The sequence below is a fragment of the Sciurus vulgaris genome, assembly GCF_902686455.1.
Source record: "Sciurus vulgaris genome assembly, chromosome: 3".
In the NCBI taxonomy this organism is placed as follows: Eukaryota; Metazoa; Chordata; class Mammalia; order Rodentia; family Sciuridae; genus Sciurus; species Sciurus vulgaris.
The window spans coordinates 2,281,957-2,307,677 of NC_136463.1; the positions used below are offsets into that span (position 1 = coordinate 2,281,957).

Genomic DNA, 25,721 nt, shown 5'->3' on the forward strand with positions numbered 1-25,721 from the left:
GAGGCACTGCCTCCGATATGCAAGCCCAGCAGGACACCAGAAGAGAGGGTTACCAGAGGTTCCAGCACTATCCTCAGCCTGGCCCAGGCAGCTGCAGATCTGTCACTGGGGCCTCCTTCACCAATCAACATGCCTAGTGTAAGATATGGGCCCAAAAGGAGACTGGGCACGAGTGGGGAGGTCAAAGTTGACGGCATTATATGAAGATAAGGGAGACAGATCAGGCTCAGAGGCACCCTGCGCTAAGGAAGGGCTTTGTAAATGCCAGCTTGTCTGATCCCCCTCCTGCTGTGTGAATTAAATGTATAGATAACATTCATAAGGATTATTTCAAAATATACACTTAGGAGAGTGTCTAAAACCAGAAAAGATAAAGGGAAGTGACAGGTATGGGAAGACATGCTTTGGTATGGAAACTCAGAAGGAAAAGGAATGTCCTTGGACGAGAGGGTGTTCTGTCAGGTAAAGTAATATCCTTGTGCTAGAATCCAAGGTACAAGAGAGGAGAAAACTAAGGATGTAAACACGTTGTAGATGATCTAAGTTAGGTTTGTGGAGGCTGAATCTCAAAAAGTTTGTGTGTGACTAAATTGGTCATAATTATCACTTAGTTGAAGTTTTTTAAGGTCCAGTATTAATGTACTGATATAAACCAAAATTGAATTCCCTATGTGTTGAAGTAATAAGGGCTCCCGCCACCGCGGTGCTGGGGATCGAACTCAGGGCCCTGTGCTTGCAAGGCAAGCACTCTACCAACTGAGCCGTATCCCCAGCCCCAAGGGCTTCTTAAAACATTGGTCTGTTCTTATTTATCAAGATAAATTCTTGCATCTGTTGAGTTTTATTATTTACGAGCACTAATTTTAAAGGGATTAAGATTTGTACAACTCTAGTTAACAAATAAATGCCATTTTAGATTATTATACTACAGTGCAGTCTAAATTTTTCTTCAAAGTTAAACTCGGTTAATTTAAGGACATCAGTGTAACTGTGTCGCTGTTACTGGTTTCTTTGTATTTTAGGCGTATTCATGTCCTCTGATGACACAAAGTACAAGATTTAGGAGAGCACTTTACCAAGCTGATGCTCTCCAACTAAATTTTTCTGTAACTGGTCTCTCGTAGACTTAATATAAAAATAACAAATTTAGTTGGAAATTTATTTATGTCATTTAATATTTTGTAATTAGATAAAAATAATCTGTCATAAATTATAAAATTTTGTGTTACTCTTTACACTGGGATGGGAACTTGAGTGCATTTTTGAAAGGTAATAAGGAGAGGATGGGGCCAGGTGTGGTGGTACACACCTGTAATTCCAGGAGGAACACACCTGCTCAGGAGGCTGAGGCAGGATGATCATGAGTTCAAAGCCAGCCTCAGCAGAAGAGAGGCCCTGTGCAACTCAGTGAGACCCTGTCTCTAAACAAAATACAAAATAGGGCCGGGGATGTGGCTCAGTGGTCAAGTGCCCCTGAGTTTAATCCCCAGTACCAAAAAAAAAAAAAAAAAAAAAAAAAGGCCTGTTTTATTTAAAGGTTAACAATATGAGATGTGAAGACATTTTGCCTCTTTCCCACAAAAGGGGTTAAAAGCTCTCTTAGCTTGTTTGATTCATGTTTCAGATGTAATGTTAAATTATGTTAACTGTTTCACATAGACACAGGGAATGATATATAAAAACTTTATAAAATAATATTTGAGGAAGAGGTAAAGATCATTTTCAGAAACAAAACACCTTACATAAGATTTGTCAAGAGATCACCTCACCTGAGTTAAGACTGCCTTTCACCTTATTCCATGTTAGGATAACTACTCAGGTCCATCTAAAGTTAAGTTCAAAAGATAGATATTCCTTATAAGGATTACTGTGATCTTAAAAAGGAAATATAATTTATAGCTAAGTAAAGGTTTGTGTTTCTTGGCTCATAGCTATTATACAAACTAAGTATGTTTCTACTCGTTAATTTCATTTTGTATTTTCTTTTAAACTTTGTAACTCTTGTCTGTTACTGCTTTACAGAAGTACAACTTCTAATATAATAACCTGAGTTAATTTGAGATAATGAGCTATCATCTACAGGCTAGGCAAAATCCAAGACTGACTGCCAGTGTAATACTGACCCTAATTAAAGAAAGGGGTAAATAACCATAAGATTGTAGACATTATAGTTAAAACCCAGTATCCTACTTTAAGACTGGTAAAACTGGTCTGCTGGATGATTAAAACCAAAACTTAGAGACTGAAGATTAAAAAGCCGGAGGAGAATGACCAATATTTGGCTCTTGTCCTCTGAGGTCAGCTTGAATGCAGGGGACGACAGGGACTTCTCTGAGAGCTTTACAATTCGGGGTCACGTGACCTCAAGATCAGGGGGATCAATGGGACCCTAAGGAATAGGAAGCCAACCAGTGCACATTCTACAAAGAGGAGGGTTACTGGAAGGGAAATGAATGCCCTTACCTCTTCCAAGGGAAGCCACATGTGGTCAGCAAGACCTTGACCTATCCTAGCAGATGGCACTAGAGAAGCTAAGAGGCTTCTCACAAGGTCCCAAGAGTGATCCCCTGAGGGATTTCAGCTGATTCAACAGTGGAGAGGGACAAGGTCGATTTTGACCAAGTTGGTCTTTAACACCTGGCAGGAGAGTCACAAAGCACAGCCACATGTGGGCCATCACTCACAGCTAAGGTGGCACAATTGATAGCAAACAGGTTAGAGATCACCAGGAAGTTACAACTAACTGTCAGGAAACCCACCTACACCAGATCAGGTGTTGCCAGTTGCTCTGTTAATAATTAGGTCGAGCCCTATTAGGCAGACAGGATTCTCCCCTGATGGGATTCTCTGTGGGCACCCTCCTTTCATTATAAGAGGTATATGAAAAGATCTAGAAGTTAAACAACACCATGCCCACCCCATTAAACCTGGAGATGCTAACTGAATAAAAAATAAAATAAAATAAAATGCTCAACTCCTAATGTTTCTCTGGAGGGGTCCACTCACTGTCTTCTTATCCAGCTCTACTGCAGCAAAGGTGGACAAGATGGCCCCTTGGATTCATCTCACCAGGGCAAATCCAGCCTCTGATGGTTGGGAATGCATTCCCAATCCAATCACACCTGACAAGCTGACCATCCCAAACTGGCAAACTGTACCCCAAGCGGCCCGAGGACAACTGGGAAGCTGACTGGTCTGTGCACGGCAGCAGACTGAGTCGACTGCTACCTGGGCTAAGTGGACCGCTCTTATTTTCCGCACCGGCCTGTTTACTGCCAGGCTCCTGCTGGCACTCTGTGGTCCCTGCATCCTTGACATACTGACCTGATTTGCTCCTCCTGCTTGGAGGCCATTACATTCCAAATGGTCCTCCGGTGCTACCAAAGGCTTAACTTGAAGGACAAGGACAGAGGTGATGCCCTAAGAGGGTTTAATAGGGCATCAAAGGGGGAAAATGGGACGGCAAACGAGACCTGGCTGTGAAATGAAATCACAAGAACGTTACAGTAAGAAATCGGTGCCCGGGCAAGGGTCAGTGCCCGCCCCTCTCAGCCTTCTTCCAGGAAGCCTCCTTAACCATGGGTCCCTCCCTTTGGGTTGTCAATAACTGCCCTAGAAGTCTGACCACTCCCTCCTGGAACGTCACAGATGGCTGTGAAAAGAGCTGTTTCTTCTTACCTGTTTCCGTAAGCATCTCTATGTTAGGGACCCTGCACAGGCCTCAGCCATGTAGACTAGGAATTTTTTGAAAAAGAGGACTCACTGTAAGGCGTCTATCATCCGCCATTTGCCTGCCTCTCGCCTGTCCATCGCCTACCTTACCCCTATCCATCACCCAACGCTCGAGGTTCACCTCCCGATCGTCCGACAGCTGCCAGCAGACTGACCGCAGACCGCCAGTGGAGCACCAGCTGCCTGCTGTCGCCTGGAAGTTCACTGTCACAGTACCTGCAGGTTTCATTACACGTGGCTGCAGCCATTTTGAGACAACAGCCAGGCCCCGTAGGACCCCTGGCCCGACTGACTGAGCCCCGTCTCCAGGATCCCTCAGCCCGACCGACCACTCCCTGCCTCAGGGGCCTTCACATCAACTGACTGCTCCCTGCCACCAGGACCCCCAGACCAACTGACTGTGCCCTATCACCGGGAACCCAGACCAACTGATTGCACCCGGCCTCCTGGATCCCACAACCATACCAAACACACTGGACCCACAGGACCCCTGCCGGACCAACTGCATCCCGTCTCCAGGACCTCCAGCTGACCACATCCACCCCTGAGCTGCAGCTCCCCATTTGCCAACACATTTTGAAGCCAGAGCAGCCATCTTGGATAATCCTGGAAGCCGTAGCTCCGATCTTCGGGTGGGGCAAATCCCATCCTGAGACGCCTGCTGGAGGCTTGAAGCTCATTATCAGGTACCTCTCATGCATCAGGCTACTGAACACTGGAAGGTTTCTTTAGTATATGACTGTTATACAGTAGATTTTCTTTTTTCTCCTTTAAAAAAAAAAACAGTTTAAGTTTTTATTTCTTCACTTTCTTGCTTTCTTTTCCTTTTGTTTACCTGTTCCCTCAGGGTCTCTTTCCTCCTTTTTTGCATGCTAACATCTGATTTCTTTTGATTACACTCTCACCCTTTCTATTTTCTAGAACTTCTGTATATTCTTTTCTTATCCCATTAATAGCCATATTCTACATCCCTCTGCATCCTCTTTGTCCTCCATTAGAAACTGCAGATCTTACTGCAAACCTGTTTGTTTTACCGAAGATAATATTTGAACTCATTCTGTTTACTATGACAATTTTGTTATTGTCCCCGTAGGGGCTATTTGGTCTAGGATTGCACAGTGTCTGATTTGGGCACTGCTAATATTGATCTCCCCTTAAAGAAAGAGTTTTGGAAACCTATAGGGCCACTATAAGCCTATAGGGGGAAATCTGCAATACTCCAGATCTGCACTGCTAGAGGGGAAGATACATGAGCAACATGAAAAAACAAGGGAAGAAAATAATCCAAACAAATCTAGATTCTGTAGTAATAGAATCCAATGACAGTATGTTAGAAGAAATGTCAGAAAAGGACTTCAGATTATACATGAATAAGATGATTCGCAAAGCAAAGGATAAGATAAGAGAGCAAATGCAGGCAATGAATGATAATACCAATAAGCTGAAAGAGAACCTGCAGGAAGCAAAAGATCATTTCAACAAAGAGATAGAGATTCTCAAAAAAAAAAAAAAGGAAATCCTTGAAATGAAGGAGACAATAAACCAAATAAAAAACTCAATGCAAAGCATCACCAACAGACTAGACCACTTGGAAGACAGAACCTCAGACAATGAAGACAAAATATTTAATCTTGAATATAAAGTCGCCAAACAGAGAAGATGGTAAGAAATCATGAACAGAATCTCCAAGAACTATGGGACATCATGAAATGACCAAATTTAAGAATTATTGGGATTAAGGAAGGCACAGAGAAACAAAGCAAAGGAATGAACAGCCTATTCAATGAAATAATATCAGAAAATTTCCCAAACCTGAAGAATGAAATGGAAAATCAAATACAAGAGGCTTACAGAACACCAAATGCATGAAATCACAACAGATCCACACCAAGGCACATTATAATGAAAATGCCTAACATTCAAATAAAGATAGGATTTTGAAGGCCGCAAGAAAAAAGCATCAGATTACATATAGGGGGACACCAATACGGATAGCAGTCGACTTCTCAACCCAGACTCTAAAAGCTAGAAGGGCCTGGACCAACATATTTCAAGCTCTGAAAGAACATGGTTGCCAACCAAGAATCCTATACCCAGCAAAACTAACCTTCAGATTTGAAGAGGAAATAAAATCCTTCCATGATAAACAAAAGTTAAAAGAAATTACAGGATTCCTCCTTTGGGTCCCCTTCTTCCACCCAGGAGAAGGCTGCTTTTACTTTTCTTTAATAAAGCTTCTTACTTTCTACTCTACACTTCGCTCAATATGTTTCTCTGGTGTTATACTTCAACACCTGACAAAGCAGAACTTGTCACCGGTAAATGGCGGTATCACTTTTACCAATGATTGGCTTAGAAAGCAGCAAAGAAACCAGTTCTGGCTAATGAGACATAACCCCTGTGTTCCAACCCCAGCTCTGCAAAAAAAAAAAAAAAAAAAAAGAAAGCAAGCCTGCACTACAGAATGTTCTCAACAAAATATTCCATGAGGGGGAAATGAAAAACAACAATGGAGGTCAGCAAAGGGAGGAACTAACTTAGAGAAAAACCACTCAAAGGAGAAACCAAGCCGACTTAAAAACCAAAAATAAGCCAAATGACTGGGAATACAAATCATTTCTCAATAATAACCCTGAACGTTAATGGCCTAAACTCATCAATCAAAAGACATAGACTGGCAGAATGGATTAAAAAGAAAGACCCAACAATATGCTGCCTGCAAGAGACTCATCTCATAGAAAAAGACATCCACAGACTAAAGGTGAAAGGATGGGAAAAAACCTACTACGCACATGGACTCAGTAAAAAAGCAGGGATTTCCATCCTTATATCAGATAAAGTGGAGTTCAAGCCAAAGGTAGTCAGAAGGGATAAAGAAGGACATTTCATACTGTTTAAGGGAACCATAAATCAGGAAGACATAATGATAGTAAATATTCATGCCCCAAACAATGGTGCATCCCTGTACATCAAACAAATCCTTCTCAATTTCAAGAATCACATAGACCACAACACAATAACAATAGCCACACTAACAAAGACTTTAACACACCACTGTCACCGCTAGATAGATCTTCCAAACAAAATCCAACCAAAGAAACCATAGAACTCAATAACACAATCAATAACCTAGACTTAATAGACATATATAGAATATTCCATTCATCAACGAGCGGATACACTTTCCTCTCAGCAGCACATGAAACCTTCTCGAAAATAGACCATGTGTTATGCCACAAAGCAGCCCTTAGGAAATGCAAAAAAACAGAGATACTGCCTTGTGTTCTATCAGATCATAATGGACTGAGAGTAGAAATCAATGACAAAATAAACAAAGGAAATTACTCCAAGACTTGGAGACTAAATAATATGCTATTGAATGAAACATGGATAACAAAAAACATCAGGGAGGAGATTAAAAAATTCTTAGAGGTCAATGAGAATGATGATACAACATATCAAAATCTCTGGGACACTATGAAAGTGGTACTAAGAGGAAAATTCATTGCATGGAGCGCATTCCAGAAAAGAATGAAGAGTCAACAATTAAATGACCTAACATTACAGCTCAAAGCCCTAGAAAAAGAAGAACAGAATAACAGCAAAAGTAGTAGAAGACAGGAAATAATTAAAATCAGAGCTGAAATCAATGAAATTGAAACAAAAGAAACTATTCAAAAAAATTGACATAACAAAAAGTTGGTTCCTTGAGAAAGTAAACAAAATAGACAAACCCTTAGCCACACTAACAAAGAGAAGGAGAGAGAAGACTCAAATAACTAAAATTTGTGATGCAAAAGGAAAAATCATGACAGACACCACTGAGATACAGAACATAATGAGAAGCTACTTTGAAAATCTGTATTCCAACAAAATAGAAAATATCGAAGACATTGACAACTTTCTAGAGACATATGCTCTGCCCAAACTGAACCAGGAGGACATATACAATTTAAACAGATCAATATCAAGCAATGAAATAGAAGAAGCCATTAAAAATCTACCACCCAAGAAAAGCCCAGGACCAGACGGATTCTCAGCCGAGTTCTACAAGACCTTTAAAGAATAACTCATTCCAATACTTCTCAAAGTATTCCAGGAAATAGAAAAGGAGGGTACCCTAGTGAACTCATTCTATGAAGCTAATATCACCCTCATACCCAAAGGAGGAAAAGACACATCAAGGAAACAAAATTTTAGACCAATATCCTTGATGAATATAGATGCAAAGATCCTTAACAAAATATTGGCAAAACCGTATCCAAAAACATATTAAGAAAATTGTGCACCACGATCAAGTGGGGTTCATTCCTGGAATGCAAGGATGGTTCAATATTCGTAAATCAATAAACGTAATCCATCATGTCAATAGACTTAAGGATAAGAATCATATGGTTATTTCAATTGATGCAGAGAAAGCATTCGACAAAATACAACACCCCTTCATGCTCAAAACACTAGAAAAATAGGGATAGTAGGAACATACCTGAACATCGTAAAGGCTATTTATGCTAAGCCCATGGCCAACATCATTCTTAATGGAGAAAAACTGAAACCATTCCCTTTAAAAACAGGAACAAGACAGGAATGTCCTCTTTCACCACTTCAACACTGTCCTCGAAACTCTAGCCAGAGCAATTAGGCAGACTAAAGAAATTAAAGGCATACGAATAGGAAAAGAGGAACTTAAGCTGTCACTATTTGCGGATGACATGATTCTACATTTAAGGGATCCAAAAACCTCCTCCAGAAAACTTCTAGACCTCATCAATGAATTCAGCAAAATAGCAGGCTATAAAATCAACATGCATAAATCTACAGCATTTTTATATGCAAGCGATGAAACAGCTGAAAGGGAAATGAGGAAAACAACTCCATTTGCAATAGCCTCAAAAAAAAAAAAAAAAAAAATACTTGGGCATCAATCTAACCAAAGAGGTAAAAGATCTCTACGATGAAAACTACAAAACACTGAAGAAAGAAATTAAGGAAGACCTTAGAAGATGGAGAGATCTCCCACGTCCTTGGATAGGCAGAATTAATATTGTCAAAATGGCCATACTACCAAAAGTGCTATACAGATTCAATGCAATTCCAACTAAAATCCCAATGACATACCCCACAGAAATAGAGCAAGAAATCATGAAATTCATCTGGAAGAATAAGAAACCCAGAATAGCTAAAGCAATCCTTAGCAGGAAGAATGAAACAGGGGGTATCACAATACCAGAACTTCAACGATACTACAAAGCAATAGTAACAAAAACGGCATGGTATTGGCACCAAAATAGACAGGTAGATCAATGGTGCAGAATAGAGGACACAGACACAAACCCAAATAAATACAATTTTCTCATACTAGACAAAGGGGCCAAAAATATGCAATGGAGAAAAGATAGCCTCTTCCACAAATGGTGCTGGGAAAACTGGAAATCCATATGCAACAGAATGAAACTAAACCCCTATCTCTCACCCTGCACAAAACTCAACTCGCAATGGACCAATGACCTTGAAATCAGACCATATACCCTGCATCTTATAGAAGAAAATGTAGGTCCACATCTTCACCTTGTTGGCTTAGGATCAGACTTCCTTAACAGGACGCCCATAGCACAAGAAATAAAAGCAAGAATCAACAACTGGGATAGATTCAAACTAAATAGCTTTCTCTCAGCAAAGGAAACGATCAGCAATGCAAAGAGAGAGCCTACAGAGTGGGAGAATATCTTTGCCACTCATACTTCAGATAGAGCACTAATTTCCAGAATATATAAAGAACTCAAAAAACTCTACACCAAGAATACAAATAAACCCAATCAACAAATGTGATAAGGAAATGAACAGACACTTCACAGAAGATGTACAAGCAATCAACAGATATATGAAAAAATGTTCAACATCTTTAGTAATAAGAGAAATGCAAATCAAAACTACCCTAAGATTCCATCTCACCCCAAGTAGAATGGCGATTATCAAGAATACAAGCAACAATAGGTGTTGGAGAGGATGTGGGGAAAAGGTCCACTCATACATTGCTGGTGGGGCTGCAAATTAGTGCAGCCGCTCTGGAAAGCAGTGTGGAGATTCCTTAGAAAACTTGGAATGGACCCACCATTTGACCCAGCTATCCCACTCCTCGGCCTAAACCCAAAGGACTTAAAATCAGCACACTACAGAGATACAGCCACATCAATGTTCATAGCTACTCAATTCACAATAGCCAGACTGTGGAACCAACCTAGATGCCCTTCAATTGATGAATGGATAGAGAGACTGTGGTGTATATGTACAATGGAATATTACTCAGCTATAAAGAATAATAAAATCATGGCATTTGCAGGCAAATGGATGAAATTAGAGAATATCATGTTAAGTGAGATAAGCCAATCTCAAAAATCCAAAAGAGGAATGGTCTCACTGATAAGCGGATGATGACACTTAATGGGGGGTGGGAGGGGTACAAGAACGGAGGAAGGAGGGACTGTATAGAGGGAAAAGAGAGGTGGGAGGGTGGGGGGAAGGAAAAAAATAACGGAATGAATCAAACATCATTACCCTATGTAAATATATGAATATGCAAATGGTATGCTGTCACTCCAGGTACAACAGAAACAACATGCATCCCATTTGTTTACAATAAAAATAAATTAAAAAATTAAAGAGAAAAGAAAAAGAGGAAAAGCCCAGTGATAGGATGGGTCTAAGATGACATCAGATGACCTGTAAATGCTGGGAAAGCGTGACCAGGGCTCGGGATTTGGAGTTTCGTCTTCCTCTGGGGCTGCGGCGTCTGATCAAGTCTGAGTTCTCCTCCTCTCCGAGTGCTGCAGGCTGCTTCCTGACGCGTCTCTCTCCCACGACGGTGGCTTCCACAGCACTAAGTGCCACCCACCGGCTGGGACCCAGAGCCTGGTGTTCATTCAGCCACAGCCACAGGACTTCAGGGCTGGCGTTTCCCCCCCCTTTGGAAGAGGCTTGGGAACACGTGCACCCTGCCGTAAACACAGCGTTCCGATGTTCTCCAGCACTCTTGGAGAGCTGTTTTCCACGACATTATTTCATCCGTCTGGCGTGTCTCTCATGTCAGCATGAGCCGCGACCTGCTCTTCCCAGGGGTGATCCTGTGGCTCAGAAGCCCTCACTTCAGCCTCCATTGTGACTCCTGCGTTCTGGAGCCGCCAGCTGGAGCTGGACAACGCTGCTGTGCGTCCCCTCAGTGGACACCGGTGGGGTCACCGTGTGCTCCCAGCTTTCCTGCCTGGCTCCCGGGGTCCTTTTTCATGTCCTTTGTAGAGATCCTCACCAATTCACCGTTCAGACGGACTGTAGAATATTTTTGTCAACTCCCAGGAAACCCCACAATAAACCACTAGAAGCGCTATTATTTTGAACATTAACCACTGACGGGGCAAGAACAGACGGCCTGGCCACATTAAACCCACTCTCTTCCTGCTGGGGAGTCCACGCGGCCTCAGCCCAGGTCCTCCCGAGTCAGTCCTCTATTTTGAGTGTGTGTGCGTCGCAGTGCAGGGCACAGAACCCAGTGCCTCCCGCTCGCGGGGCCTGCGCACCACCCCGAGCCACACGCCTGCTCTGCTGGTCCTGCAGCCATGTGCAGGGCTGGCTTCGGCCTGGGCTTCAACCTGGGTTGACATGACTGTGCCCACCAAGGTCACAGAAGGGGCTGCTCGCACACCCACGCCCCGGGGAAGGTCAGGCACCGTGCCTCCTGCCGCACCGGGGCCCAACCAGTACCCACGTGCAGCGGCTGCTCCTTCAATCCTTGTGAAAGAGCGCGCGGCACTCAGAACAGCCCCGTGAGTGACAGCGAGACCTCGGAGGGTGAGGCGAGCCTGCTTTCCCCGCGTGCACGGCACCTGCGGTCCATGAGGGACGTCCACTTTTTACGGTGAAGCTGCAGTACCCCCAACCAACAGCCTGGAAAATGACAGCTCGGGACCTGACCCCAGACGCAGACACCAAGATCTGTAAGGTGCCCGCCACACCACGGGCATCTCGAGCACAGCCCAGCCCTGCTGGCGGGCACAGGCCCCATGGAGGCCACCTGCCTGGTGCTGCAGCCCAAGACCCACAGGAGTGGCCTCTGCTCTTTTCTATGAGAACCCTGGGTGGCCTGTGGATGCCAAAGGAGAGACTTTCACAAGAAATAAAAGCTGGGGGTCGGGGTGGGCAGGACATGCAGCACGGAGTAGAAAGACGGCACCCCCAAAATGACCGCATGAGGGCCAAGAGCTCAATGGGCAAAGCCACCTCGTGGGAAGCCCAGCTTGGCACTCCTGGTGGACACAGCATGGCAACCGGCTGGCCAGGGCTGTGGGGTGCGGGTCCTGCAGCCAGGTCTGCAGGCTACCTGCTCAAGGGTCTGGCGCAAAGGCATCCGAGACCTCGCCCAGAGCTGCCTCCTCCACTCTCCTCTTGCTGGGAAGGCACTGAGCCACTGCCCACTCACCAGAGGTGTCTACGGCATCTAGAGAAGCCTGAGTCTACTCCCTGTGGAGACAGGACCCCTCAGATCGGCAGGTCACCCACACACCCCGGAGTCCCGCCTCAGCCAGGCCCAGTCAGGGAAGCACAGGGGGCTGAGCCAGTGACCCAGAACCCAAGGCAGCTGAGCCAGCAGATGTTGGGAGAAATCCCAGTTCTTGACTGGCAGCAGGGAACGTCTCAAGTGTGTAAGGAAAACCTGTGGGGAGAAGCGTTCGGCTGCGGCTACCTAGGAAAGTAAACAACTGCCCCAAATTGACTCAGTGTTACCAAGTGGTCTGATCCCCCCCCGTGGCACATTGTGATTGGGCAAGAAACCTATAACACATATAGCTGTTCCCGCAATAAACGAGTTTGCAGGCTGCTCGCCACAAGCCTGCTTCCACCCAACTCTAGGAGTCTGGGTCTTGACTCCGCGCTCACAGCTAGCGTATGAGCTAGCCTGGCACGAGAGAAACTGCAAGCAGACAGGAGGGTGCGGAGGGCAGAGCAGACCAGGTCCTGGCCCCTGGGGCCTCCAACCAAACACCTGGGCCCATGTGTCCAACAAATGCAGCTGCAGAGACACCAGAGGGGCAGGTCAGCCCAGGCATCCAAGTCACAGCCTCCAGAGCCTCCAGAGGCCAGGTGTGCCTCCACCAGGCAGCCTCAGGCAGTGTCTGTCACCCCAGTCCAGCAGAAGGCTGAGGAAGGGAAGCCACTGAGGGCCGAGGGCCACGTGGAGCCTCCCACACCACCTGCTCAGGTCCCGCTAGGTCTCTGCCCTCGCAGCCAGAAGTGCAGCCTGAGGACCTTCAGGCATGTTTTAAAAAAACCTCCTGTGACAATATCGTACACAGCGTGACCATCATGCAAAAATGGGCGTTCCAGGTGGTTCTGTTGCTGTGCTGGGCATGGAACTCAGGGACTCACACACGCTGGCAAGTGCTCCACCCCAGCCACACCCGGCTCCCCACAAACACTGGAGAGTGAACAACTGGGGGGTCTCCAGCCCCCAGTGCTGTCGATCCCCAGCTCCACCTAGCAGGCTCTGCTTCATCACCCAAACCAACCCATCTCCACCTCGGTCACCCTGCAGCTCCCCACCCAGGCTGATCTGGCCCTGCTCAAGCTCCTCCTGTATTTCTCACCACAAGGCGGCACCTCGGTTCCTTCTAGCACTGAGGTCTGCCTCGGTGCAGTCTGGACATGGACACTTCCTTCTTTCTTGTGGCTGACTACTATTCCACTGAGTGTACACAGCAAGTGCTCATCCATTCATCCACGAGGACAACCTGCGTGGCTGTGCCGCTGGGTCCCATGGCTCTGCTGCTCTGAACATGCAGACGGGCATCTGTTTGAACAACCCTTCTCATCTCTTGGACGCATCCTAGTGGAGCTGCTGGGCCATCCAGTTCTCAGCTCAGCTTCCTGAGAAGCTGCCACAGGCCTTCCGCAGGGGCTGCGGGACTTCACATCCCCCAGCAGGACACCTCAGCTCCTCACCAACACCTGTGATTTGACACCTTTTATCAAGGATCCTAGTGTGTGGGGTGGGGTCTCCAGGGGTTTCTGCATTGCACTGAATCACCTTTTCACAGGCTCACTGCCCACTTGCACGTCTTCTTTGGAGAAGCGCTTAGGCAAGCCAGGCATGGCAGTGTGCAACTGTAATGGCAGCTGCTCGGGAGGCTGAGGCGAGAGGATCGCAAGTTCAAGGCCAGCCTGGGCGACCTAGTCTCAAAATAAGAAGGGCTGAAGGGCTGAGATGCTTCAGGGGCAGGGTCGTCTGGCACGTGGGAGGCCTGGGCTCAATCCCCAGAGCGAGGACGGGAGGGAGGGAGGGAGGGGACGGCAGGCTGCGCCAGCAACCCTATGCCCAGAATCAGGCTGGACGGTCTTCTTGTTGACTCATGAGTTCTCTGTATGTGTGGATACTAAGCCCTCATCAGATACGAGATCTGCATATACGCCTCCCAGCCCACGGCCGCCTTTTCAGTTCACCTGTCCTCCTCTGAATGAAAAGCTTTGATGAAGTTCAATTTTTCTACTTTTCCATTTGTTGCTTGTTCTCTTGGTGCCGCGTTTAAGCAAGTTTTGTTAAGCATTTGACGGTCAAATGCTGACTCTACATTCCCTCGTCCTGCGCTTTATTTCTGTAAGGTCAGCGGTAATGTCTCCACCTTCATTTCTTGACTTTACTTTCTTTTGTGCCCGTTCTTTTTTTATATATACCGCTTTGGGTTTATTTATTTTTATGTGGTGCTGAGGAGGGAACCCGCGTGCTGGGCAAGGGCTCTACCACTGAGCTACACCCCCGAGGAACCACTTCTCACTGGCGTGGCACAGTGGCACACACTGCTGGGGTCCACTGTCCCGCTGTTACACATCCCTACCTGCGCGTGATGTGCAACGTGACGATGCCGTCGGGCGGTACCCCTGCCCACCTCCCTCTGCCTCCGCTCCCTGTCCTCCACAGATCTCCCTTTGGTTTCCCATAGAGAACTCAGGACCCTTGACCTTCTGAGTCCTTCACACACCGTCTCTTTCTCTCCGTCTTAGTGTGCTGATCTTGTTGGTCTTTTCACAGAGCCAACCTGTGATCCTGTGACCTTTCTGAATGGCTCTTCCCCTGGCTTCTCTCTGCTCTGACCTCCAGCATCCTTCTTTCTTTACCTTTGGTCTCGGCTTCCTCAGCTTCTTTTAGTTTCCTAAGGTGAGACACTGGGATCAGATGCGAGGCTCACGTCCACCGTCCTTTGTGGGTTTTCTTGGTTTTATTTTTATTTTTTAATTTTGAGGCAGGATCTCACTCAGTCCTTGGGGTCTCACTATGTTGCCGAGGCTGGTCTCAAGCTTGCAATCCTCCTGCTTTGGTCCCTGTCCTTCTTAGTTTTTATGCTGAGACAGCGTCTCCCTAAGTTGCCTCCCTCAGGGCTGGCCTTGGACTTTGGATCCTCCTGCCTCAGCCTCCCAGGTCACTGGGGTTACAGGCATGTGCCACCGTCCCTAGCTATGGCTTCTTGGCTATTCTTGCTCACTTTTTTCTTCCAGAAAGATTCTTCAACTTACTCTACAAAGATCTGAGCAAAGCCTCGCCTGCTAAGCACCACAGAGTTTTTAATGGCTACGCCCTGCTTGTCTCCGTGGTGATTCTCACTTGAAGTCTCACCCAAGCCTTCAGGGTCCCCCACGGTCCAGGTCTGGGTGGCTTTCCCTGCTTCCAGGGGAAGGACACAACTGTACACCCCCCCACACACAAACACACACACCAGACACTACGCACATACACGCCCCACGCACACACACCACACATAGCGTGCACACATGTCCATTCATGGACCACAGTGCTCCAGGGAGTCGCTGCCACGCACTGAACCACACAGCATCCCCTGCAAGGAACCTCACAAACCAGCCCCCGCCCAGGCACAGACAGCCATCATCCCTCTGTGCCCAGGAGGAAGCCCGGGAGCAGATGCCGCACTCTGGGTATCGGTGAGCTGGAGCTGAGCCAGGGAGTGCCCCCTAATCCCCCAGTGCTCCTGAACATCTGCAGGGAGCCCCCAGAAGCCTCCCAGGGCTCCAGCAGGGTCCCTGACAGAGCAATAATTCCCCGGTGTCTACCACCGCCAAGGCCGACGGAGCCTCACCTCCGAGAAAGAGCACCTGCCAGCCAGCGAGCGCCTACGCTCAGGCAGTGAAGGAGCATCCAGTCCCGCACCTCAACACCGAGACCCAGAGGAATGCAGGACCCACGTCCAGCCCAGCCGCAGCTCCTGGGACACTCGCATATCAGGTCTAGGGCTGGAAACCCGAGGTGGAGACCCAAGGCCTGGAGCCCCTAGCCTCCTGTGGGGACCAACCAGACGCCAGGGGCAGCCAGGCCACTGCCCACGCCACGGCACTTCTGGGGCCAGCTGGACGGCTCTGTAGTAAGGTGGCCCAGGAAAAGCCAGGGGGCGGGGGACACGGCGGCAGCGAGGGTGACCCAGAGCCAGCCCAGCTGGGTCACCAGGGAAACAGGATGGGTGGAGAAGGCCTGGCTCACTCACTCTCTGGAGGGTCCAGGACCTGTCTTCATCAGAACCGGGCTCAGCTGCATTTTCCTGCCAGTCGCTGCAGCCCGGGGACAAGGGCAGGTCCCCGTCCTCCTTCAGTGTGTCCCCGTCCTCCTTCAGTGTGTCCCCATATTCCATCTCTTCCTCCAGGGCTGGGGCCACCAATGAGTCATCCTCAGGATCTACACAGGTGGATGAAGAAAGGTCAGGTCAGGGAACAGCAGGAGCACCAGAGGGCCGCCCTGCAGGCCAGCCTGTCCTCCCAGGCCCTGGTGTGGCTCTGCTACCAGCCAGGCAGGATGTGGCCCGGGCCCAGCCGCAGCTGCACAGAGACAGCGAGTCAGACTGAGGAGCCGATCGCAAGTGAGAAGCCAGCTCAGCAACTGGCCAGGCCCTGTCTCAAAATAAAACTAAAAAGGGCCGGGACGGGGCTCAGCGACAGAGCACCTCTGGGCTCAGTCCCAGGACCAGAAAAGAATCCCATGGAAGCAACACCTCCTCGTGGACACTAGGTGAGGGCTCTGCCCCGCAGGCCCCCGAAATGTCCACTATTGGAGATCAAACGCCAAATGTATGTTATGAAACTTTTGTTACGATTCTAAGGCAAACACAAGGGGCACAGCAGGCTTTGCCAGCCCACACTGTGTGCCAGGCCCTGGGGGCAGCAGGGAGCAAAACTCAGACCCCAGATGCCACGCCCAGGCCTCTTCCCCACCCCGGGGGACATTTGCTTCCACCCACCTGCAGGCCCATGTCACTGAGGTGGGTCAGGGTCCAGCCGGGCTAGGCCTCCACTGGACCACCTGGGAGGCCTCACAGGGACCTCATTATCTGGCCTTCACCCCTCGGTAGTGGGGGCTGGGCTGGGCCCCTCCCGGGGGCGTGCCCATCACTCAGTGCCCAGTGGCACACTCCCACCCCTGTAGCTCTGATGCTCTGGCACTCTGAACTTGCTTCCTCCAGTAGAAACAACCTCCAGGAAAACAGAATGAAAAAGAAACCCCCTGCGGAGTTTGGCCTCCCCCAGGGGCCTCCCAGCCTGAGTCCCACCTGGGTCCCTGGGGGCCTGGGAAAGGGAGGGGTGGCCTGCAGCTCTCAAAGCCCTCTGAGTGGTCCCCGCCCCAAGCCTTCATCCATGGAGCCTCCAGGCCAGGGTGCCTGGCAGAGCACAGGTACCCAGGCTGCCCCCCCCCCCCGCATTCCTGGGGTTCCTGCCCCGCCTGTGGCAGGCGGAGCCACCAGAAGAAACTCCAAGAGGCTGGGGAGGCTGGGGAGGCTGGGGAGGTGTCCTCAGCAGCCTGTTTCGGTTTCTATTCCTGTAAACAGTCACCACCGGCAGGAGGAAGCAGGGCCGGGGAACCCTGCCTTGTGTGAGTGACATCCCCCAGGAGTCTAACACTCCTTTGAAACACCCCTGTGGAGGCTCTAGGCCCAAGGTTAGGGATTCAACAAGTGAACTGCAATCCAAGAGAGAACATGTGGGAGGGAGCCTTTGAGTCACTCTTCAAAAGCCCCGTTCCTGCTGAATCACACACAGCCTCTGGGACAGGAGTCCCCTGTGTTTCTCCTTTGCTAGCAAAGCAATAAATCTTCTTTTTACTTTTTTCTCAAAATCGTGTCCTTGTTATCAGATTGGCATGGGGGACAAGGACAGAGCTTTTGGCAACACCCTCAAACTGGGACCAGCAAGACCTCAACCATGGTTCAACCTGCCCATGGGCTCCAGAGGGTTCAAATCCTGTTTCTTCCTGTTTCTTCCTAGCTGTGTAGTTGTGGGCAAGTTACTTAACCTCTCTGCGCCTCACTGCCAGCATCTGTAGGACAGGGATTTATGACAATGTCAAGTTTAGCACAGTGCTGGGCACGTCACAGGTTAGCAGGCTGACTTTTTTAAGACTCTGGGACTGCAAACCCTCCTCTCCCAAGGCCCTAGCCAGGCAGATGTCCTCCTGGTACCCGGGGTGGGGAGTCTGGGCGGGTGGCTCTGCCATCCCACAACCCATGTTTGCAAGGCAAGAAATCTACGGCCACTCAAGATCGCCACGTGCACGCGCCCTGCAAAGGCCAAGGTTCCAGGAGGAAAGATGACCCCATCTAACTCTCGGTCAAAGCCCCTCCCCAAAAAGCCAGAGACAAAACACCAAGGGAACAACAATGAAGGACTGCGGGGGCGCCTAGCACATAAAACTCATGCCAGGGAAGTGTGCCTGGCGCATAAAGACCCATGCCAGAGGTTGGTAATCTTCCTCTGGAGGATGATAGCAAGGACTCGTCATAAGTTGGGTGCTGCCAAGGCCTTCCCTGGAAGACGATAGCAAGGACTCGTCGTAAGTTGAGTAAAGCTGGAGCCCCTTCCTCAGAGTGTTAATCTCTCTTCCTTTTTTGTTTTTCACCAGAACTCACAATATTATGCGGATTAATCATGTTTAATAAAGTTCTTCGGTTGAAGGATGATGGGAACACAAACAGTTCATATGAGTTAACTCAATTCCAGTAAAATAAAGTTCATTTGTTTGCACAAAGCACTAATATTCCTATGGGGAATGGTGGACATTCTGAAGCAATATGTCTTGTGATGCTTTTGCTAACTTTTACAAGACTCCCAGACATCTAGTTGCATATAAGTGATTCTCTTAGCTTCAGTGATCAACATATTTATTACATCTGGTTTCTTCTGCAAAGTAATGAGCCTCCCACAGAAATACATTATATTTAGTTCAAAAGAAAAGTTTTAGTTCTTTTAGATGAAGATTTTTTACTCTGAAGACAATAACTTGGTTCTTAATAGTATAATATGATTTAACATAGCATAGACATGTAATTATAGTCATGAAAAAGTAATAACAAATTACTAGAAGTTATAATTAATCTTAGCAGTAAGAAATCAAATAAAAGTTAAACTTCAAGGAAAAACAGGTGGTATACAACAACTTGCCTTTGTAAGTTTCGAGTCAAGGATACTTCATTGTGGAAAAATGTCAAGTAAGATAAGATATTACCAGATGGCGCCTGTTGGCTAAATACCCAAATCCTTCTTCTGTTATCTATGCCCTTGAAACTCCCTCCTTTATTCTTAGTAAGTTTGTAAAGGGTATAAAAATTGCTGGTGAATTCAATAAACTTGTCAGCAACCTAACACTGACCTGAGTCTGTGTGGTTGCTGTCCATCGCCGACGCTGCGCCGCCTAATCACTCGGGGCTTTTACATTTCAGGCCATCAAGGACCCCTGGACTCTGCTGCTTGGGCTGGTCCCCGGCAAAGGACAAAAAGCTGCTGCCCGCACCCCTCGCACCCCTCCCGCAGCCCAGGGCGCGCCTGTGCGAGGACAGCTGCGGCAGACCAGCTCACACCCTGACTCGGTCCGCTGTGGGAGAGCAGGAAGTTGCAGCAAGGACCACATTCCCACGCAGACACAGGGGTTGTGGCACACCTGCAGGGCACACGCGTGTGGCAGGTCGCACCCTCGGGGTCAGGGAGAGCCTGCTGCCCTGTGGGAGCGCTGTGCCCCGTGGGCTCCGTGGGCTCCGGGGCAGCGGGACAGGAGCAGGGGAGGCGATCACCCCACCCCCCAATCAGCAGGGAGGCCCGTCTGACAGCTGTCCCCTCCTGTCCCTCCAACCCGCCCCCTGGCACTGCAAACCCACAGAGCCCTCCCCTCCTGCAGCCTCAGACACCTCCCCCACACGCGCTCCCAAGGGGGATGAAACCCAGTTGACTCGAAGGAAGGAAACCGAAACTCGAAGCAGGACAGGTGACTCCTGCCAAGAACCTCAAAAAACCACTTGAGGACGGCACCCCCAGGAGTTCTGCAGGGAGCATGCGCTGCCCCTGGCCGGCTCCCATCTGCTGGAAGGCAGGGCTGCCCCGTGCCCCACTCGACCCCAGCGCCCCGGACTTGCCTGATCTGGGGGCTGCAGGAGGCAGCCTCTCTCCACACTGGCTGCAGAACCGGGGGGCCTCCTCCTGGGAGACGTGCTGGCACCGAGGGCACTCCATGCCTCTGGCTGGGGGCTCCTCCAGCCCAGGGTCCTTCCCCTGCAGCTCTGAAAGAAAGAGCAAGAGCCCCCAAGGCAGCCGCTATAAACCGCACCTCCTGTCATGTGACCACAGTCCCATTTCAGTTTCATTTTCTGAGAAAGTGAGATTGCTGTAGTCAGAACAATCGAAACCCAGCAGCAATGCGTCCCCTGTGGCAGCTCATGGCCACTGCCCACCCCAAGTCCCACTCTGCCCAGGATGCCCCTCCATCCCGCAGCCACTCCCCTCTCTGCCATCACCCAGCGAGGCTGCGGCGCGGACCAGGTTGCTTCCACTCAAGCCGTGAACTTGAGGGAGACGGGAGGGGGACTTCCTGGCAGCCTGCAGAGCTGCCTGGCAAGTGAGCCTGGAGCCGGGGTGCCGCTGCCTGCCCTGGCTGCCTGGCACCTCACTGCTCCCCTGAGGGGACAAGACACCTGCCTCACAGGTAGCCCTAAGCACAGGAGAGGGGGAGGTGAGTCATACAGGGACTCTAGTCCCTTTACAGCACTAGCGAGGCACTAGTGGCCTCCTACAGAGGCCATCCCAAGCTGGGTAGTCCAGGACTAATGGGTTGGGGTCGGGTTCCCAATAACTGGGAGGACATTGCCATCTATGGAGGCCCACTCTTCTCCTTGACCAGGTGACATCCAAGTAGGGAGAGGTCACAGCTAGTCCAGGCCAAGGTCAAATGGTGGGCATCGGCTTTTGCCTAACCTGTGAATCCCAAGGCACACCCACTCACCCACGCCCCTCTTCTGCTGGTGTGCACCAGGGAGCTGCAGAAGCAGTGACCAGAGCAGGGCCCTCACAGCTGGACCTCCCCTGCTGCAGGCCCCCAACCCTCTCCCAAGGTGCACTAGAGGGCCAGCTCTTCTGGGTGGTTCACCTGCCACAGCCCCTCCCCTCCACACCCCCCTGAACCAAATACCACTCCCCAAACACCTTCATTGACTCCCTACCCACCCCTCCAGAAAGAACGGCTTCCCTCCACCCTCCAAGGTTCTTTAGCTGGGCTATGAATTAAGCTGACATCCAACAGACTAACAGTAGGAAGATCATGCACACTGAATTATGTACCTATCCACAAAATTCGAGTTGAAGGTCAGTGGACCGTTGGGCAGCACCAGAGCTACAGGAAGGGACGGAGCTTGGGGGCTTCTTGGGTGGACACAGTTAAGGGAGGGGAGGGCAGAAGCGGGATGAAAGAGGGTTGGGTTGAGCATTGCCCGGGTAGCAGGGGCGGCCTACAGACTGCCTTCCCAGGGGCCATTTCCTTCACAGGAGGAACTCCTGGACTCCAGGCTTCTCCAGATAACCAGCTGGAGATGTGCCTAAGTGTAGTGAGGGGGAGGTTCTACCTCCCAGTGAAGCAAGAACAAAGGTCAGGCAGCTAGTGTAGACAGAAGATCGGGCTGGGTCAGGAAGGGGGAAGCCGATTCAAAGGAAATGAAATGTTAAAACCTTCAGGGCACATCCCCCTCACTCTGGCCAGTCACCAGCCAGGTCGGATAGTTCCTCCCAGCAGGGATTGTTAAAGAGTATCCCCTGGGCGGCTCCTCCTGCTCCGGGAATACATTGTAAAATGGGGAGGGGTACCCTGAATTGCCCCCTTCCTGACACATGGGCAGGAGGGGAGGAAGGGGCTGAGAAGTAGGAATCCTGGACACTATGCAAAGCCAACATTCACCCCCTCCTGAGGCCACCAGCTCTGGGACCACTTCTCTGCGGAAAAGCCTGTCTCTGTTCCGTCCTTCAGTAAAACCTGCTTTCTGGCCTTGCCTGGGGTGTTCACTCTTCAACATCTAGAGAAACGGCAGGGTGACGCTAGGTCACATTGGGGGGGTGTGTCCCGGGCCGGTCACCAGCTGAATGAAGCTGTCCACAGAGTACTCCACGGGCCTACCGACCAGAATTTCCAGAGCAGGGCCCTCTCCAAAGCACTCCATGGTTTTAAGTCAGCACCAAGGAGCAAAAGGCAGAGCGAGCGCCCAGGCACCCAGCGCCTCCCTGCGCAGCTTCCGTCCTTCCTTCCCACCAGTCCTCTCTGTCCTTTCGCCAGTCACCGCCCGGGACAGAACTCAAGGCCCGCCCCGCTCGCAACCACGACAAGGAAAGGCAGGCGGGCGGGGTGGCGCGCGGGGTCCGCACTGCCCCAGTCGCCACCCTGGCCAGACTCCTGCCCTGGAGCCTGGCGGGCACCGCTGTTCCGGCCGCGACGCGCTTCTCCTGGAAGTTGCTGCGCGGGTTTCTAGTGAAGGCCAAGGATGCCGGGCCGAGCCTCCTCACCCCGCGGCGCCGCCAGGGGGGCTCCCGCGCGCCCCGGGCTGGCGCGCCCGCGGGGTGGGGCTGACCTCCCGGATGTCGCCCGGGACCCAGGAGAGGCCTGCAGCGCAGCCGGCTGGCCGCCGGAGTGCTAGGGTCCAGGCGGGGCTGGACCCGGCGCCCCGAGGCGAAACTGAAACTTAGAGCCGCAGGAAAAGGCGGCGGGCGCACCGGGTCGCAGGCGCCGCCCCCCGCGGCCTCGTACCCGACCGCGGGGCACGGAGCACCCGCTGGCCGACACCCAGCCCGGCGGGACGCCTGCCTGGCGAACCCGCACCTGCCTCCCGCAACACGGCCTCTGGTGGCCCCTCGCACCCAGGAGGCCCGCATCCCGCATCCCCGCACCCTAGCCGGTGGGATCCGGCACCCCGGGAGGGAGTCCTCGCCCCCGGGACCCCTGGCGCCCCTCAGGCCGCACCCCGCATCTCTGCACCCTGCCCAGAGGATGCGCACCTGGCTGCCCGCCGTCCGCCGCCCGCCCGCTCGCACCTGCAGCGCGGAGCCCGGCTAAGTGGCCCGCGCGCTTTCGCCCGCCGGTCACGCGGCCCCGGCGCCGCCCCTCCGCCCGCCTCCGCGAGCTCCGCTGGGCACGCGTGGGCGTGGCCGGAATTCCCCTCGGGCGAGTCTCGGCCGGCGCCCTCCCAGGTCGCCGCCGCTTCCCCGGAGGCGTCTCCAGCCAGCGCACTGTTTTGCGGCTCCCCGAGGGTCCCTGCTTTCCGCGGGCGGCATCTCCCAAGCCGCCCCTGCCCACCGAGGGCTGGAGAGCCTTGGGGGGACTCGGGGGCGTGCGGTGCGGTTCCCCAGCCCCGGGCGCCCAGCACCTTGGACAGTGTCCACGACCGCGGCGGTAGCGGCCCGCTGCCAGGGGGCCTAAGGCGAACCAGGACTCGCTCTGCCCAACTCCAGGACACCATTAGGAGGCCGGGCGAGGTGGCACACGCCTGAGATCCCCAGAGAACTGGGAGGCTGAGGTGGTAGGATCGATGGAGGCCAGCCCTAGTGAGACCCTGTCTCAAAATTTTAAAAAGTGGATCAGGTAAAGTGCCTCTGGGTTCCATTCCTAGTACAAAAAAAAAAAAAAAAAAGATATATATATATTTAAATCTAGCCTTAGAAAGAAAAATGGGGGTCACCATCCTGCCCAGAAGGTATCTCTGAATTCCCAATTTAGTTTGTGTTCCAAGATAACAAGTTTCAGACTGGATTATCATCAGGTTACTGAAGCCAGAATTAAGGACAGGTATTTCATGTAGAAATAGGGGATCGGGAAATCGAGGAAATGAAGCCATGAAGCCATCTGCCTCTGGAAGTTGGAGATTGTTCCTGGAAGAATGGAATGTCAAAGATCTCTGGAGCCCATTGATTACCAAATTTACCTGCCTTTATCAAGGACTGCAAGCATGGAGCTGCTAATTAATGCCCCCTGGGCCCTTGCCTGCCTGAATCACCTTGGCCCTCCCCCTGCTCATGGCTTCTCACTTTATGCAAAACCAGGCCTAGTCAGTAGGCAGGAAGGAGAGGTAAGGGGGAGAGAACTGGAGAACAAAAGAGACCTTAACCTATAAAAGATGTAGGGTGCGCTCACTTCTGGGGACTTTAGAACATCAGCCATGGCCCCCTTCTTCCTCCCGGGAGAAGTCTGTATTACTACCTTTAAATAAAACCTGCTTAATATGCTTGCCTTGGCTGCTGCTCTAGTGTTCAGTCTTCAACATTAGAAGGAGCGGAACTCGTCACCATTAAACGTGGTATCATTACCTCCTCTAAACCAGTCCTCTTTCAGCCCCTAGGGTCCACTCTAATTGTGACAGTGTTATCTTTTCTTCCCCTAGTTCATTGTCCTTGAACACACTCACAGTTAGCACAGAGGGACCAGGGCGGACACAAACTTCAGGAATCATCAAAAGCTTTTATTCAGGAACGGGGTGACGCCTCTGATGGACCCACTTTCCTGGTGGAAAATGAGCCACTGGCCAAAGGAGGAGTTTGGGTTTACACAGGGTATATTGAAAGGTGACTTCATTAGTGAGCATGTCAGTTTGGGCACTCAGGAATATGGGGGTTTTGTTTTTGCTGGGAAAGATGAAGGGTCAGGGTCAGCAGGCAGCATCTGGAAAGGATTTATTTTGGGAGAAAGCAATGCTTAAGTCTCTTCCCAGAGACTGCCATTCTAGGTCTGAGGGACACCTTCTCCCAGGGCTGGTTTTGAAATGGGAAAAGAACGTGCTGGAAAGGATCGATGCGACCAACGCGTGGCTTTCTTCTTCACCCCCTTTTCCCAGGCCACACTGTTTGGGGTTTTGTCATCTTCCATATCCAATACTTACCACAGAAAGGACATGTCTGCCAGAGGACTAGGAAGTAGATATCTCCCAAATTATCAAGCGAATCTAACACACCATCGGAACGCCTGGGGACCAGCACCAGAGCACACCTGGAAGTGACCCCTGAAGAGTTTCTTGGAAAGCCCTGTTTTCCCCGATGGGCACAACCCAACCTCTGGGAGAGGCGTACCTGCCTTTTCCTTTTTTCTCAAAACCACGTCCTCATTATTAAATCAGTGAAAGAATGGACATTTTTTTTAAGCTGTCTGAGGTCACCCTCCCAGTTATCTTAACTCCCTAAGGTCACCCTCCCAGTCATCTCAACTCCCTAAGGTCACCCTCCCAGGAATGGGAACAAAGCCCTTAAAGCTGTTCCAAGAAACAGCCCCAAACAGAGAATAAAAGGGTAAATTGAGCCAGATAGCCAGATAGTGATCAAACAGAATGATTACCAGAAACTATTGACCAGAATCTACACCCTGTTGTAAAACATTGTGAAACATGTTGTATGTTATCAGCAAACCCAGACCCCCTTTGGAATTTCCCGGCAGCTTTGTCCCCCTTTTTCCTTTCATGTGCGACCCCTCCCGATGTGTGGTTTCTGCCTTTATAAACCTACAAGATTTTCTGCTAGGGACTCGACTCCTGGAGTTAGGTCCCAGCGCGCTGGAATAAACACCTCTTGCGATTTGCATCAAGTGACGCCTCCTGCGGTTGATTGGGGTTGCCGTCGATCCGTGGGACAGAGTTGGGGTTTCCTTTTTGGGGGCCTTACATCAG

At 50.3% G+C, this 25,721-nt stretch overlaps 1 protein-coding gene across 1 annotated transcript in view; it reads right to left on the minus strand.

Moving 5' to 3' along the window:
* The window catches only part of RNF213 (ring finger protein 213), a 111,015-nt gene extending 87,973 nt beyond the window's left edge, over positions 1–23,042 (minus strand). The window contains exons 1-3 of the mRNA XM_079135369.1: positions 22,647–23,042; positions 20,007–20,318; positions 16,269–16,483 (exon numbers count right to left, since the gene is read on the minus strand). Of these exons, the coding sequence (XP_078991495.1) occupies positions 16,269–16,483; positions 20,007–20,318; positions 22,647–22,947 (828 nt within the window). The 5' untranslated portion in view covers positions 22,948–23,042. The remainder of the gene's footprint in view (positions 1–16,268; positions 16,484–20,006; positions 20,319–22,646) is intronic.
* Between the last annotated feature and the right edge of the window lie 2,679 nt (positions 23,043–25,721).